At 37.3% G+C, this 16,301-nt stretch overlaps 1 protein-coding gene across 1 annotated transcript in view; it reads left to right on the forward strand.

The window, feature by feature from the left end:
• The window catches only part of ADAMTS18 (ADAM metallopeptidase with thrombospondin type 1 motif 18), a 386,340-nt gene that overhangs the window by 186,849 nt on the left and 183,190 nt on the right, over positions 1-16,301 (forward strand). Inside the window, exons 5-8 of the mRNA XM_078668828.1 lie at positions 4,136-4,335; positions 8,426-8,509; positions 9,220-9,379; positions 15,304-15,409. Of these exons, the coding sequence (XP_078524954.1) occupies positions 4,136-4,335; positions 8,426-8,509; positions 9,220-9,379; positions 15,304-15,409 (550 nt within the window). The remainder of the gene's footprint in view (positions 1-4,135; positions 4,336-8,425; positions 8,510-9,219; positions 9,380-15,303; positions 15,410-16,301) is intronic.

Genomic DNA, 16,301 nt, shown 5'->3' on the forward strand with positions numbered 1-16,301 from the left:
GGTCAGCTGAGATGGCAATGTGACCTTATCAACTGTGGTTGCAAACATTTCACCCAGCTAGTGATACCATGTTGACACAGAAGTGTGAGGTGTGAAAGAGAGACCTGCCATTCACATAATTCTTGAATCCAGTGGGGCTTATTGCAGAAACCTGGATATTCCCTGTGCACTACTGGTTTCTGCATACTTTGCTTTCTCCTTCAGAAGGACGAAGGTTCACTTAGTAATTACGATGTTTGGGTTAAAGGAGTACCCTAACAATGCTTCATGTACCAACACAGAAAGTAAGTCAGATAACCATTATGAAAAGGATACAAGGGAAAATAATGGAATATATTCTCATAATGTGAGGTGTTCACATCTCTAAAATTAATTGTGCAGGAACAATTGCTAACTGTGACTTTGAATAAAGTACCAATCTTGGGGGACAACATTTCAATCATTCTTTACAAACCATTCTAATGTTGAAGAAATGCAATTGCCATATGCTTAGTCCAACATCAAGAGACCCATTTTATCACTGCATAATAACATCACATGATATGACATGGCATGGAATGGCATGGAATGGCATTGCGTGGCGTGGTGTGATGTGATGTGACATGACATGACAGAACATAACATAATGTACAACTATCCATTTATGGGTGGCAGGTAATTCTGCCCGCTGCTGTATTCTCAGAAAACTGTTCACCCAACCAGTAAATTATATATGTCCATATAAATGTTTAAGATTCTGAGAAAATGCTCTCTCCAGATTAGTTTCCAAACAAAAGGTTTTTTTCAGATTTAAGCACATCTTCTAAACCTTTTCCGTAAAAGGACTCACATATTCCTGCAAGGATAGGTGGAAGTTAACCCCATTTAGAAGGTCGTAATGGTTCGGGTTAACTGATTACTCCATGTCATCAGTGCTAACTGAGCTCCAGTCTAGATTTTCCCTGATAAACCTCTGTAATTTAAAGCTTTAGCTCACTTGCATTGTTTTATAAAAACAAGGCTATTGCTGTCAGAATCATTGGATCTTCACTTCCAATATTAAAAATAGTCAATTAATATTGATGTGTAGTTTGACTTGAGCATTAAGAAATACAGACCTTTTAAACCTTTTGATTAAACATGTCCTGCAATATAAATCTAATTATATCATGTTATCTTCTTACCCCTAAATAATCAAACTTTCCATGTTCAAAATGTGAATGCATTTTCATGTTGCTGTTTATGTCATGGGAAATATTGAAATATTTTATTAATCATTTTAATTTTATGGTTGAAATGCTATCTTGAATGTTTGCCTTCCAGTGTACATAGAAGTGTGTGGGGGCGGGGGGGGGGGGCATACGTAGGACTTTAGAAAATGTATTATGTAAGAAATGGGATTCTGATTGAATGTTATTTCTGATTTTTAAGAATGATTTTGCATCTCAAAGAAGGTTTATCTTTTAGAGGTACCCAATAAAACATTTTCAATTAGTATTAGTCCATAATGAAAGTAAGACAAATATTCACACATCACACATCACAATGAATTCTGCCCTCTTTGGTTAAATGAACCTATTATGTGGAATTTTTGATGCCTCTTATTTATTCGTAAAGGATGTATTTATGAATTTTTTTTACATGCTAAAACTGCAGAATATTCTAGAACATAATTAAGAATGGATCATAATGCATATGACATACAGTGATTTCTGACAAAATATTTTGAAATATTTTTTGGGGGTAATTTATTCGAATTATTTTTTCCTTTACATACTTTCCTTAAAACTGTGCACATATGCGATACTTGAATAGTTGCATTATTTACATTTGGTAATAGACTCATAGGAATTTATTGTTCCTTATCATTTACAGCATAGTATACAGACCTTTGATTCTAAAATTACAAAGATTGTGGAAACTTGGCATTTATAATTCTTGCTGTCCTACCCATTAGAGATCACTTCAGTGTTGAAAGATTTTGCGGACAGACACAATCAATGACAAATTTATTTAACTTTCATCAGAAGTTGAGGTGTTATGAGTAAATAATTGTCCTCTATATTCTGTGCAATCGATATTATGGTTTTGATAGTTACTGTGCTCACCAATCCAGTATTAATATATTAGATATAGTTAAACAAATGTTATTACTTAATTAAAATTGCTTGTCACTGGTCTAGCTTGCAAAATCATTATGACTAACATAAACCAGAAGAATATGTATTCAATGGTGGTATTCAGAATAGCAACAGTTGCCATTTTGAACTTCCATACAACTTTGATAAAAGCTTTGTTTTAAAGTGGGCAGCCTTCGTATATTTGCTAATCTTTACTAGTAAATGATACATATTAGAGATATCACTGTCAATATTCCTGTATGTTTAGTAATTTGCAACAAAGTGGTTTATTTCTCTATGACTCAAGCACTCTCATCGTATCTCAGATTTGGAATCATGAGGTTGGTAATGCAAGTAAATGCCTGAAGTAACTACATGGAAGTATATATTGATAAGTATACTTGGATATTTGCTATTAATTGAGTATATATTTCTAAAATATGTTAAACAGTAAATTTAAACTGAAGCTTTATAAGATTTTAGATATTGATTTGGATATTGTAGACAGATTTCAGATTTTGTAGCATTACTTGTGACCTTGCCGGACCTTATAAAAAAGAATTGAAACATAAGTGAAGGATATGCAATTCTAGATTGAAAACATGTTTCTTTTATATCCATGTGTGGCAAATCTGGCTATGTGCATTTAGTTTTCTTCAATGGGTATACTGTTTGATTGTTGTTTTGAATGTAGAGTATCAACAACACAAGACCTGTCCCTATATTATGTAGATACAATTGTATCCCATAAATCTTAGCAAATCCCCTTCTTAGGGTGTCAATAAGCCGTGAGTGAATCTTGCCCTACTGCTTAATTATTCCCTTGTGGTCATGAGTTTCAACTTAAAAATGGTGTGTAAAACTGTGTGTGGCACTAAAGCCAACAACACACCCTCACCGCACCTTCTAAAGAAAATAATTTAAAAAAAAGAAACGGGGGAGGGGGAGTTGGCAGTGCCTCACGGGAGCAACACCCGCGGAGGAATAAACAGACTGGTATTCGTCTGTGTCCTCACGTTATCATCATCAGCAACTGCCAACTGTAACAAAGAAAAGGATAACAAACGGTGCAGACAACATAAACCAAAAATGTGCTCTGTGTCAGTGACCCAATAAGGTGCGACCACTCTGATCTCAAAGTGTGACTCCACCACCGTTTAAAAAGAGCAGAGCTCCACTAGCTAAATTACTTTTATTCAGTGCTGTGTGCCCGCTCTATTAAAACCAAACCAACATGTTTCATTGCCGTAATAAATTTGTCGGCAATTTCGTCAGGGTTTTGGGTCTTCGCGTTCTCTGCACATCAATTCTTCATTTATTGTACCAGGTAGCAGCTAGATGCTTATTTACCAGCGCCCCCGTAGAAGAATCACCCAGCCCGGTGCCTGTAGCCTTGTTGTAGGTACCGGACAACTGCCCTCGGTCAGTGCGGTATTTGTGCAGGTAGCTGGCCTCCGCTCAAGTGAGTGGAGGCCAGCTACCTGCACAAATACCGCACTGACCGAGGGCAGTTGTCCGGTACCTACAACAAGGCTAGATTTATTTATGATTGAGATGTTTAGGGGCATAAAGAAACATCTTCATCATTTTCTTTTTTTGAACAAATTTGGTAATGATGCAACATGGTTGGTTTACACTTAATTTGATCACACTAAGAAATCACCTAGGTCTAGCAATATACAAATTGAGAGCTTCATGGACATTGTACTTTATTTAAAATATACACATTATGGTCTGGGTTGAGACTTTACCCTAGTGTGGGTATGACTTACTAGGGTGTATTCATGAGTAAGATGCAATTAGGTCCAAAGTAAGTCATCGTTATTCACAGAAAGCTGTTTCAGATTTGGCCCCATTCAACTTTGTAAATGTATTCAAAAAGATGTTCATTGAATAACAATGTGCAGTATTTCAAAATGTAAATGTTATTATTTTAGACCTATACATTATTGTTGGAAATATCCTGATAGAAAGCAATTTGCCTAAAATAGTAGTATAGCTACATCTTTTTGAAAATGGATTCTATTTATTTTCAGATACACCTAAACCCCCCAGAAAGGACATTTACATCCGCTCTGATGAATACAGAAAGTCTCCAAGGATTAGACGATCAGCTGCCAAATCACAAAGTACTGGAAGCCTAAATGTTGAAACTCTAGTTGTAGCAGATAAGAAAATGGTTGATAAGCATGGTAAAGAGAATGTAACCACCTATATCTTAACAGTTATGAACATGGTAAGTTCTTGTACAGTGGTAAACAATATCTTCTTACTAAAAGGTCTTCTGAGCATCTAAGAGGACTTAGGTTATTGTAAGGCATTAAAACAGTGTGTTAACATCAATTAGAAAAACACACTTTGATAATAGAAAATGACATCGGTAGTGCTATTTCTATAGGGCAAATCAATTATTTAGCTTCGGCAAAATGAAATCAAAGGACCAGTTGTGAGAATTCATTATAGGAAGGGAAAGCTTGATACAAAATCTCACAATTCTTAACCTCTTGTGAACACATGAAGGTCACATTAAGGACTGACAAATCTGAGTTAAAGTATGCCTCTTACATAGCATAAGGAGCAGCTACATAAGGATTGTTTTACTAATAATGAACCCTGCTAAGAAAATTTAACTAACGTTCAGATATAAATAGCTGGGTCAAACCTTAGCAACCAAGTAAGTTGTCAATAGGTATCACATGACGAGAAGGAATTATACATTCTAATTTTGTTTTTGTGAGCCAGAATGGAAAAGATAGGCATATTATTTTTTTCAAGTCTAAGCATGAGATGATTATCAGGAAAGTAGGCAGTTGTGAAATTAAACAAATGAGTATGCAAAAAATATTCATGTCTATATCCACCATGCACTGCAAATTACCCCACATTGTACATCACTCATGGCATCTTCTATAACATCATTGATAATATCACTGCAACATTTGTAACGAAATTATTGATGAGAAAACTATGCATGGTGGGGAAGTAAGTTAGAGTTACCTTAGTGCATGAGTTATAGATGCGACTTGAGATAACCTTAACTGGTTAATTTCTGTGGTTTTGTTGTGTGTTAAATCTGAACTTAACAATAACATCCCTGTAACCTTTGTTTTTTTGTACGGAATTTCTAATGTCTTTTAATTATATTTCACAACTATAGCATCCCTGTAAGCTTTGATTTTGTTCAGTGAATTTCTATGCTTCTTAATGCTATATCCTATTTGTAATGTCCCTGTAACCTTTATTTTTTTCAGTGAATTTCTAGTTTTTAAAAAATGTAAACTAATATTTAATTACATGTGTTAATCCAAATACTGCCATGGACGGCCTTTGACTGTGCATGGTAGGGGGTTGGCCGTATGGCCAGGCCTTTGTAATCCCTGCATGCTGCCAACCCCACACTGTGCGGGGCCTTTGGCTGTGAATGGGGGGATTGGTTGCAGGGTCTAGGGTGTGGCCAGGCCTTGTGGCCAACCCCTCACTTGCAGCCAACCCTTGGGAACCTCCTCTTTTAGGGACCCCATACACTGGCAACATATTTCATGGTGAGGGGGCATGTGTCCCCCCTCCACAGGCCACTTCTGGCCCCAAGGACCAACTATCTCTGATCCTGGCACCATATTTAATGGTGAGGAGGGCTCATGCCCCCCTCACTGTGCCCATCTCAGCCTGGGGACCCCATCCCCGGGACCTAGCACAAAGTTTGGGGGGGGGGGGCACAAGTGGGAGCGACGTACACTACTCACCTACCCAGGCCATTTTGCTCAACCCCAGGGCCCAGCACCTATATAAATGGGGAGGGGCAGGCAGCCTCCCTCCTCAGCACCCTGTACTTTAGGTCCCAGCCTTTTAATAAAAAGTGGGAGGGGCAGGCAGTCCACCTCCCATGACAATTTCGCCTCTGGGGACCCCATCTCCCGGTGCCCAGCCATATTCTGAATCTGAATCATTATTCTTTAATCAGATTCCACTAGGAAAACCATAAAAGTACACAGTAGAAACAGCTTAGTTAATATATTAACAATACATTTAAAACAGCGTGCAAAATGAATACCGCACAGCTAATATATTAACATTGAAATTGAAAACAAAATCACAAGTCTCGATACCCAAGCTCAATAGCTAAACATAAAAGTATGAGGATAGGGGCACTAAATCTAAAAACAAAAACCTATATAATGTTCCATTGTGTTAGTGGTAATGAAGACCTGGCACTGCCCTCACATATAACTAAATTTAGGGCAGGTCAAGGGGACAGTAAGAAGACATACAAATTGAAAAATAGCACAAACAAACTAGTCCACAGCTAATATATAGTGCTTACGCGTAGAATAACATCAATAAAAAAATTGATAGGCACCATCAGCTAGATACAATAATGGCATAAGCCACCCGGCATAGGGGGTCAGTGTATTCCTAACCTGCCCCCTTGTGTTTCTATTTGCCAAATTCCTGGGACTCGGGCCGAGTCCAGAGTCACAAGATGGCTGCCACCACTTCATGGTTAAAGTGGTGACAGCGAGTAACAGCATTGCAGTTGGCACTTGGACTCGCTGATCCATCGTGGTGGATCTTCGTCTCTAGCATACATAAATCTTTTTCTTTAAGAACTCCAAAATGGCTGAACAGATTTACAGCAAATTACAAAACACACTCTTTTTAGCTTTCTGCTAAATTTGGTGTAATTCCGTTGAGTGGTTAAGGCTGCAACTGAGGCTAAAATCCCAATGGGAAAGTGCATGAGGAAAACGTTTTGGAACTCCCCTTTTTTTCAGCCCCCACTTGACAAATCGCCCCAAAATTTTCTAAACAACAGCAGAAGTGAGTGACAATAAAACTTTTGTGAGGATTTGTCAAACGGCGCCAAAGTTATTAGCAAAACAAAAAAAATGTTCCTATGGAATATAGGTCCTAACTTTAGCTACCTACTGGTGAATGCCAATAGGTTTTATATATATATATATATATATATATATATATATATATATATATATATATATATATTGTGGAAGCAACTTGTCCTGTCGCAGCGGGAGCACAATCCAGTGGGTGCCTGCGGTGAGACCAGGGCAGTGTCTCGGATTAAATCAATACCAAGGAATTAAATCGCGGCACACTTCTTGGTTGTTTAGCAGTTATTTATTTCCAAACGTGACAACTCCTACGCGTTTCGAACCGTAGTTCCTGTTCACGGCAGTGTTTGGACCAAACACTGCCGTGAACAGGAACTACGGTTCAAAACGCGTAGGAGTTGTCACGTTTGGAAATAAATAACTGCTAAACAACCAAGAAGTGTGCCGCGATTTAATTCCTTGGTATTGATTTATATATATATATATATATATCAAACACACCGTCACTTGTTCGCGCTCTGGAATCCGTCCAGCCAGGAAAAAGACCAACGGACACGGACCATTTATAGTGCTCCAATTTTATTTAAAGGTGCAGGAGAAGTCCCATGACGTTTCGGTTCGCAAGAGCCTTATTCACATGACAATGTTCCATTGCAGAACACACCATTATATACTGCCAGTGATTGGATAATACTCGTCACATGAGAGGATACAATTGTGTCATAGTGAATATAGTGAAAATACTAATTATACCAGTCTGTCCTTCAAAATCATAACGAAGGCAGTTTAGTGAATCAGAGTTTCGGGGTGCTAAATTACGGTAAAATACCATTGTGGAACCCTGAACTTAACGTTTGTATAACTAAAGGTAATTCAAACATATGCATAGAAATATCCCACCATTATTATATTCTAAGTTAACAGGACTAGAGTTATTCGATAAAAGTATATATATATCTTTATATATATATATATATATATATATATATATATATATATATACAGCGGAGTGATCAACATGATTAACGGTATACCTACAATCAGAGAGGGAATCTAAGGGAGGAGGTTAAGGGTTCTGACAGAGATACACTATTTGCTGTGTCATGAGATGATGCTCTTTAAATATGAGCATTTTCAGTTTTCCCAAATTGAAAAAGTGTAATGGAGGTTCTGATGGATATCGAAATGTTCTTCTCAAAGTATATTCCCTTGTCACAGGGCTCATGAGTATGTCTATGTGTCCTTGAGTCAGAATCCATCTTAATTTTGGAGTGCCCTTACTTGGTAAAATGGTAAGTGCCCCTTTTTCCTGTATAGAAGTTGAATTTGCCATGTACTATTCACTAACTTTATATGGATGTCCCAATATCCTGAACCCAGTGTCTGCATCTGTACCCCGGTGTTCTTTCCCCAGCAATGTGTTCACATTTTTGAGTCATAACTGATAACTCCCTTTGCCTCTAAATTCATATTTAGGTTTCCAGTTTATTTAAGGATGGTACCATCGGAACAGACATCAGTGTTATAGTTGTGAGCCTTTTACTTCTGGAACAGGAACCAGTAAGTAGTGCACACATTCCTGATTATGCACAAATAATGTATATTGAAACAGTTACTAACCTTCTGAAGGGGTGTTTTGGACCCCTCTCTATAATAAAGATTTAGCTTATGTTTTGTGGACTTGTAAAACAGAGCTTTCTTCTTCTTAATTTTGATGTTCACTTTATCATGACATTCTAAATAGCAGGCATGAGATATAGACCATGGCCACTCTATTCATGTGGTAATAGAGGGCCAAAGTATCTGGTAGCTTTGACAAAATTATGCAGAAAGAAAATGCATGATATGATTGATAATTAGGCACATTGTGTGACAAGATTATTTCTCTGTTTTGACATTTTTATGTAAATGAATAGAGATTTGGCTAGAGTTGACCTCATTAGTACCAGTTGAACACCTGAATAATCATCAATTGAATGTTATCCTAAAAACGTTTGGAGCTATTCTGCCGGTGCCAGCAAAAATGTATGTTTTTGTAAGCAAATTCTGATCCATTTGAGCTGGAAACCTTTTTTTTGTGGAAATCTGCAAGTTAAGTGTCTTGTGTGATGAATCAATAATGATGCATAAAACACCAATGCTGCAGAATTCTATAACTCCAGTCAACGTTCGCACCTCACAGTGTGTGATGTTCAAAGATTGCTATATTTCATTAATTGAAAACAATCAGTCTGCAGAATTTGATACTTTGAAACTTTTTCCCTTTACAGGTGGGACTCAATATCAATCATCATGCCGACCAATCGCTCAACAATTTTTGCCAGTGGCAGTCCGCACTCATGGGAAAGAATGGCAGGCGGCATGACCATGCCATCTTAGTGACTGGCTTGGATATCTGTTCTTGGAAAAATGAACCCTGTGACACGCTAGGTAAAAAAGGCATTTTGAAAGTGTGGTGCCAATAATGGAGGGTTTGTTGTTAATGAAAAATAAATACATTATTAAAATAAAAATCTTTTGCTAAGAACAAATACTTGCTGTAGAGATGGAATTTGAATAAGAAGATATAATGCAATGTATGTCTAGTAAGCAATACCATCTTACTTTAATTTAAATAACAAAATGTGTCAGCTATCCTACGTACATATGCAGGAAAGTGCTGAATGATATATAATGTAGGCGGCTGTGATAGCCCCAAACTACACCACAAAAGTTGATGTTTTATTTTACAACATTAAACATGATACTTTCATTCTCTTACATTGGACACATGCTAGCTCATCAAATTATGTATTAACTCCTTGATCGCGTGGAGGTAATGAGATCCCTGGTGATCATATATTTTGGTTTGACCACTGTACAATGGTCTTGACTGGGCTTCCCAATAAAGAAATTACATTACAGGATTCAAAGAATGCTGAACAAGGCAGTGAAGCTATGTTAAAATCTTTGGAAACAAGACCACATAAAACCTACCCTAAAAAAGTGCTCCATTGGCTACTGATCGAATTGAAAATCAATTTTAAAATTATCTATTTTAAGAATAATGGAGGTGTTTTTATCCTCACTACACTCATCACCCCATGGGTCTACCTTTAAGTAGATATAAGACACATGTATGATGCACAATACACAAATAATATCCTTCTCACCTTACAATATACTAAACTAATCTTCAGTTTTTACACAAGTTTACATAATTACTTGCTGCCTTCTAATGGCGCAAATTGCTAAATCATCAAGGGATCTGTTTTTTATCCATATTTACATCTCCTGAATGTTAACATAATTCCTACAACTATACATTGGCACATTTATTTGTATTGCAGATGAAGATTATTATGGATCTCATGAAAAAGACCAGCACACCATCCTAATCCAGTAGTATAAGTTTCATAATAAGGGACTGATATGGAGATTGGCAGAGGGTTTACTCCTTCACAAATGTGACAGATACCCCACTCCTTTACTACAAGTATTTTATATCCTGTGGCACTTGTAATACAGAGGGAGGGATATTTGTCTTGCTAGTTACAGAGTTAACTGTCTGCTAAACTCTAAATCAGGTCATAAGCTTACTTTGGTTCATCTTCCCTAGATTGTTTGCTACCTACATAATTCTCAGGTTAATTCCTAGTAAGACAATTGAAAACATGTCCCTTGACTTGGCAGCAAATCTTACTAAAAGATGTCCCAATGCACAAAATCTTATATTTGTCTCATTAAAAAAATTTTTGGCTGCTACTGAGTAAAATCTATGGCTGTTAAGTATCTATTTACATATTTGAAAGATAATATGTTATGTGTAAATCTCTAAAGTTAAAAAAAATGACAACATATAAAACTAGGCTAGTACTTTTTATTTCCAAAATCATGTTTGCTGTAGCTGAGAAAATAACATCTAAAATGTAATTCCAGATCCAATTAAGGCAGAATCTTTTACAAGAAATTCTATTCCTTTTCTCATATTAAGATTGTCATGTAATACTTTCAATTTAATATTCTTGTTCCCTCTTTAGTAGTTTTGCTATTTATGAGGCAAAGCACAAACATAGCAGAATGAAATTCTGACTATCCTTTTCTTGCTTTACTCCAGGGTAACACAGACTGCATATAAACTAATTTAAGTATCATTTTCATTTAGGTGATGCTGATGCAAGATGTAAATTAAAATTCATAAATACCAACCTCAATGTATCTGGGGAAACTTAATGGGGTCAAATTACATTGAAAAACATTTACTTGATAGTGCCAAAAATTAAACTGACAATTTATTAAACTACTTGATCAGGAGAAGCAAGTTACCCGCCTCCCCAAACAAGATATAACCCAATATCAGTAAGAATACAGTGGTAGCAAATCTTAAGCTTCCAAAAATGTTACTTATGTTAATGCATTTTTTTGTTTTCTTAATTTCAGAAAGCCTGTTTAGAGGCAAAGAGGTAAAGGACATTCATTACAAAGGAAGGAACCTAGTACTCAATATTTTTCTGTTTGCACACTTTTGTATCTCATTGGGTAGAGTAGAGTCATTTTGGTTGGGAGATCTTGGATGTCTGGTTGGACTCTAAGATTAGGGTGACCAGATTTTGAGAAGCAAAACAGGGACGGGATACACTTAAAAGGTAGGACTAAAGCCTTCAGGCTTACTTCTATATCTGGCCTGTCCCATTATTTGTGTAGCCTTGTAATTATAAGTCCACACACACAAATATATGTCACATACAAGGCTCTTAAATGTGTACATATATAAATAAACTGGGACATGTACCTTTAAAAATGAAAGAAAGCGTATATCTGGCCTGTCCCATTATTTGTGTAGCCTTGTAATTATATGTCCACACACACAAATATATGTCACATAAAAGGCTCTTAAATGTGTACATATATAAAAAACTGGGACATATACCTTTAAAAATGAAAGAAAGCGTTGGGACACTGGGACAGTCCTCTGAAATGGGACTGTCCGGGGAACTCCTGAACGCTGGTCACCCCATCTGAGATGCCAATATGTTGCTGAAAAAGGAAACATTTTAATATAAAATGATTGAGGTCTAGGAAATGGTTATCGTGCATAGAGTGCTAACCATCGGGAGATATGTATTCTATGAGTTTCAAGGGACACATCGAACAACTAGATTTTCTATTGTTTGGTTCCCTTAGATCTGATTGTAGCCCCACAATTTTGTTGACACTACAGAAAAGATAAAGGTGATACTTTAAGCAGATGTATATTTATTGTATTGAAAGTAGGTTGTATTTGATTTTATAGAAAAGCAATTTCATGAAATACCATTACTGAGAAACCATTTCAACTAAACTGTTTAATGGAGATGAATGAACTGCCTTTACCTTTTATGGAAACCAATTCATAGAAGTCTTTTTGGCCAAAATTGTTTTTTGAATGCTTATTTCTTAAGTGAAAATACAAGGGTTGCAGGTATTATTTTCAGAAACACTTTTGTCTGAAATATTTATTTCAGTGCTTTACTTCACGGGACATTATTTCATATTCATGTATTTTACATTGTCAATTACCTCGGATGCTTTTAGTCCGCTGACCCAGCACCACCCATAAACACTAACCATCATTGATCCCTCACAACCCCTTAACACCATCAATCCCCTACCCCCTAAAACCCTTCCACACATATAAACAGCACTCATCCCTGAAGCCTAAAAGTCCTTTCACCCCAAATATCCACCATCTCTGAACCATAAAATCAATCACTACCCCTAACTCTATCCATTTCGGAACCCTTAAGATCCCTTTCTACGCCTAAACCCCGTCCATCCCAAACCTCTCAAAACCCCACGGCACACCCAAACTCCACCCTTCCTTGAAAGCTAAAAATCACCTCCCTTAAATACCAGCCATTCATGACCAATAAGAGTCCTCATCTCCCTAAACTACTTATCCCTGAACCCTAAAAAAACCTTTCTACGTCTACACTCCACCTATCCCTGAATCCTTAAAACCCATCACCGCCCTAAACTCTATGACATCCTCTACCCCAAAAAATCTTCACCACCCCAGCCATTACCCATAATTGAACCTTAAAAACCCTCACCAGCCCTAAACTCAGCCCATCTGTGAACCCTAAAACCTCTCAACACCCTTACACTGTACCGATCCCTGAACCATAAAAACACCTCACACACCTAAACACCACTCATCAATGAACCCTAAAAAACCCTCACCACCCTTACATTCCACCTATCTCTGTACCCTAAACCCCCTTTCTATGCCAATAAATCCAGTTATAACTGACCCCCTAAAGACCGCTAATCACCCTAAACATTACCCCTCCCTGAATCCAAAAAACCCACAGTTGTCATAAACTTCCCCAAGTTTAATGTAATTTTGGATTTTTCCTTAAAATTACATTTCCTTTAAAATGTTTTCTTTAATTTTCGATTTTAAAGCTGTCTTTCCTTAAAATTGGTTTTCCAAATGTGGTTTCTCAGTTTTTGTTTTTCATTACTTCACACACATCGAGAAAACTAAAGTGATGGACGTAAGTCATGTTCTTAGTGACACTTTCAGGACTAGCTATTATATATACTGACATGCTGTATGTGCTTTTCTTAAAGATATTCTAGTAACTTCCTAAAACAGCATTTTATTTTAAAATTGGGAAGGCAAGTTTTGCAGTTCTAATGAATATGTAAGGAAGATGGGGGTCACTATGCATCTCCCAGTACTCCACTACCACCTCAAATGCCATTATAACATTATAGTACCATATAATACGCCTTTGTGGTCTAACAGGGCAACTGCAATTCAGTCTAAACAACAAGAGTAAGTAGCTATAATCCATTACTGGCCATCAATGTAGTAAAAAAAGCATAGTAGTATATGGTAGGGTCATGGTAGCAGCAGTGATACATTTTCCGTTGCCTTTACAGTGCTGGTTATTACAGATCTTGAGGTGTGCTGCCAAGGTGGTAAACAGCAAAGAGTCTTTAAATATTACTAACCTGCATTGGAAATGCCTGTTGCGCTTTTGATATTTTTGTTCCCTGGTAGCCACGGGAGCATGTAGCCTGCTGGTGAGCTCCTTGCAGTGAAATTGCCATCCAGCAAGTTCTAAAAATGTCATGGGGTGCCCTATGCCTTCCCACTGGCTTATGTACCTGTTTTTGTTGTGAGCCGACATTCCACACTTTCTCAGAAGTCTTCTGTTCCCTCAGGGAAAGGTGGCTTATGACTTTGGCAAGGTATACATATGCAGACTACAACCAGGAAATGAAAACATATTGTTTATGCCTCACATAAGTGGGGGTTGGCACAGTAGGTAGACAAGCATGTTATAGGAGACCAGCCAGGTCTCAACAGGCAATGTGGTGATAATTTTGAAAAGTTCTCATAATGCCTGCTGCAAATTAGCCAAGTCTTCTGCCAGTACCTGAACATCATCTGCAACTAGATGACTGAACCATTGGTGGTAGTGCATCTGCTAGAACTGGCAAAAAGAAAATAGTGTAGTTACTAATAGACATGTTTAGACAGAATCAGATAGCAGACCATCACTGCTGTAGAGGTCCACTTCAGTAAAGCATTATTAAGTCAAACTAATTGCTGGATTTATGCAAAAAACAGTTCAGTAAGATTTCTATGATGAAACATTATTCACCAAATCAAATCTCTTTAACTTTGTCTTTAGGATACCTGAAACATGTTTTAGGGCCTTTGAAAGGGCTGAGATGAAAATGTGTACAGGCGTGCGGCCTGATGTACTGTTTTGCAAACAACCACTGAAACCTACACAGATATGCTTTGGCACCACAGGAGAGTATATGACTTATCATCAAGTGACATGGATATATCACAGATTTATTGCTTGTTCTATGCCTTTCAGATGAATAATATCGTCAGATTTGATGACCATTGACAAATATTGAGCATCAGCATGAGAAGCCAGGATTGAGAACACTGTGCTCTGAACTCAGCATGCCACTGTTCATGTGCCTCCTTGGGAAAAACATCATTTGACTGTCATGGGGAAGGGTCTGACCTCTTCAGAAGCACTTATAAAATAAATCATGAAATGTTTACTCATATTAATAAAAAATCTGAGTGTAGATGAACATTTCAAAAATGTATCTGCCAGAAGACCAGTTTCCTAGATACCTTATGGTTTTCTGCACTACACAGTGGTTGTAAGAGACATGTGGCCCAAAGCTAACTCCTCCCCTTCTCACACACTAAGTGCAATCAGACACCATTTCTTTCCTATTAGAAAAATTGAGCTCTCAATATTGCTTAGGGTTGCAATCACTGAAGGGTCTTTTATGAATGCATATTTTGGAACAACACATAACCATCACTTTTTTATTTTAACTTTTTGTAGGATTTGCTCCAATAAGTGGAATGTGCAGTAAATATCGCAGTTGTACCATCAATGAAGATTCAGGCCTAGGTTTGGCTTTCACCATTGCCCACGAATCAGGACACAAGTAAGCTATGTTTTTTGCACCATGAGACTTTAAATGGAATGACCATATATAAAATGTTGCTAATTTATGTGTGTATTGTATGGAAGGGCCAGATTTACGACCATTTTTAGTGGTCACAAATGGAAACTCTGCCTGTGTGCGACTCTAAATAGGCTTGTGGTATTTACACTCCTATTTTTTGAGTCGGTAGCCTATTACTGACTCGCAAAATATGGCTTGCGAGTCTCTATTAGGAAGGGGGAGCCAAGAGCATCCGTAACTAAAAGCGAGTCACACTGGTATGGACGATTGTTTTGCAACAGCAAATACAAACGCAAAACAGTCACAATTACCACCTACTTCAAGTAAGTCGTAAGCCAGTTGCAAACAGGAGGGGTCCCCAGGGGACCACTTTCCCTTTGTGTTGGGCAGCATAATTATGTTTTAAGAGCAGGCAGTGGTCCTTTGGACCACTGCCTACTCTTAAAAAATGAAAGAAAAATGTCTCATTTTTCTTTTTTAAATGCATCCTTTTTCCTTTAAGGAAAATGAGCTGCATTTTTATAAAAACTTCTTTTTAAAAAAAGCAGTCACAGACATGGTGGTCTGCTGACCCAGGAGACCACCATCCCTGTGAGTGCTGGCCATTCCCATAGGGTCCCAAATTATGACCTGCCTCATGAATATTGATGAGGTAGGTCCTTTTCAACCCCAGTGGGATTCGCTAAAAGTGTCTGAGACACATTAGTACATTCCGTTTCACAAATCACAAAAATCGCAATTTGGACCCACAAAACAGAATGGTCGTACATCTGGCCCTAAATGTGTAACTATTTTAGTTATATGCATTACAAATTCCTGTCACACAACTGCAATTTTCCTCATCAACATATTTAAAATATCTTTGACATTT

The sequence above is a fragment of the Lissotriton helveticus genome, chromosome 12 (assembly GCF_964261635.1).
Source record: "Lissotriton helveticus chromosome 12, aLisHel1.1, whole genome shotgun sequence".
In the NCBI taxonomy this organism is placed as follows: domain Eukaryota; kingdom Metazoa; phylum Chordata; class Amphibia; order Caudata; family Salamandridae; genus Lissotriton; species Lissotriton helveticus.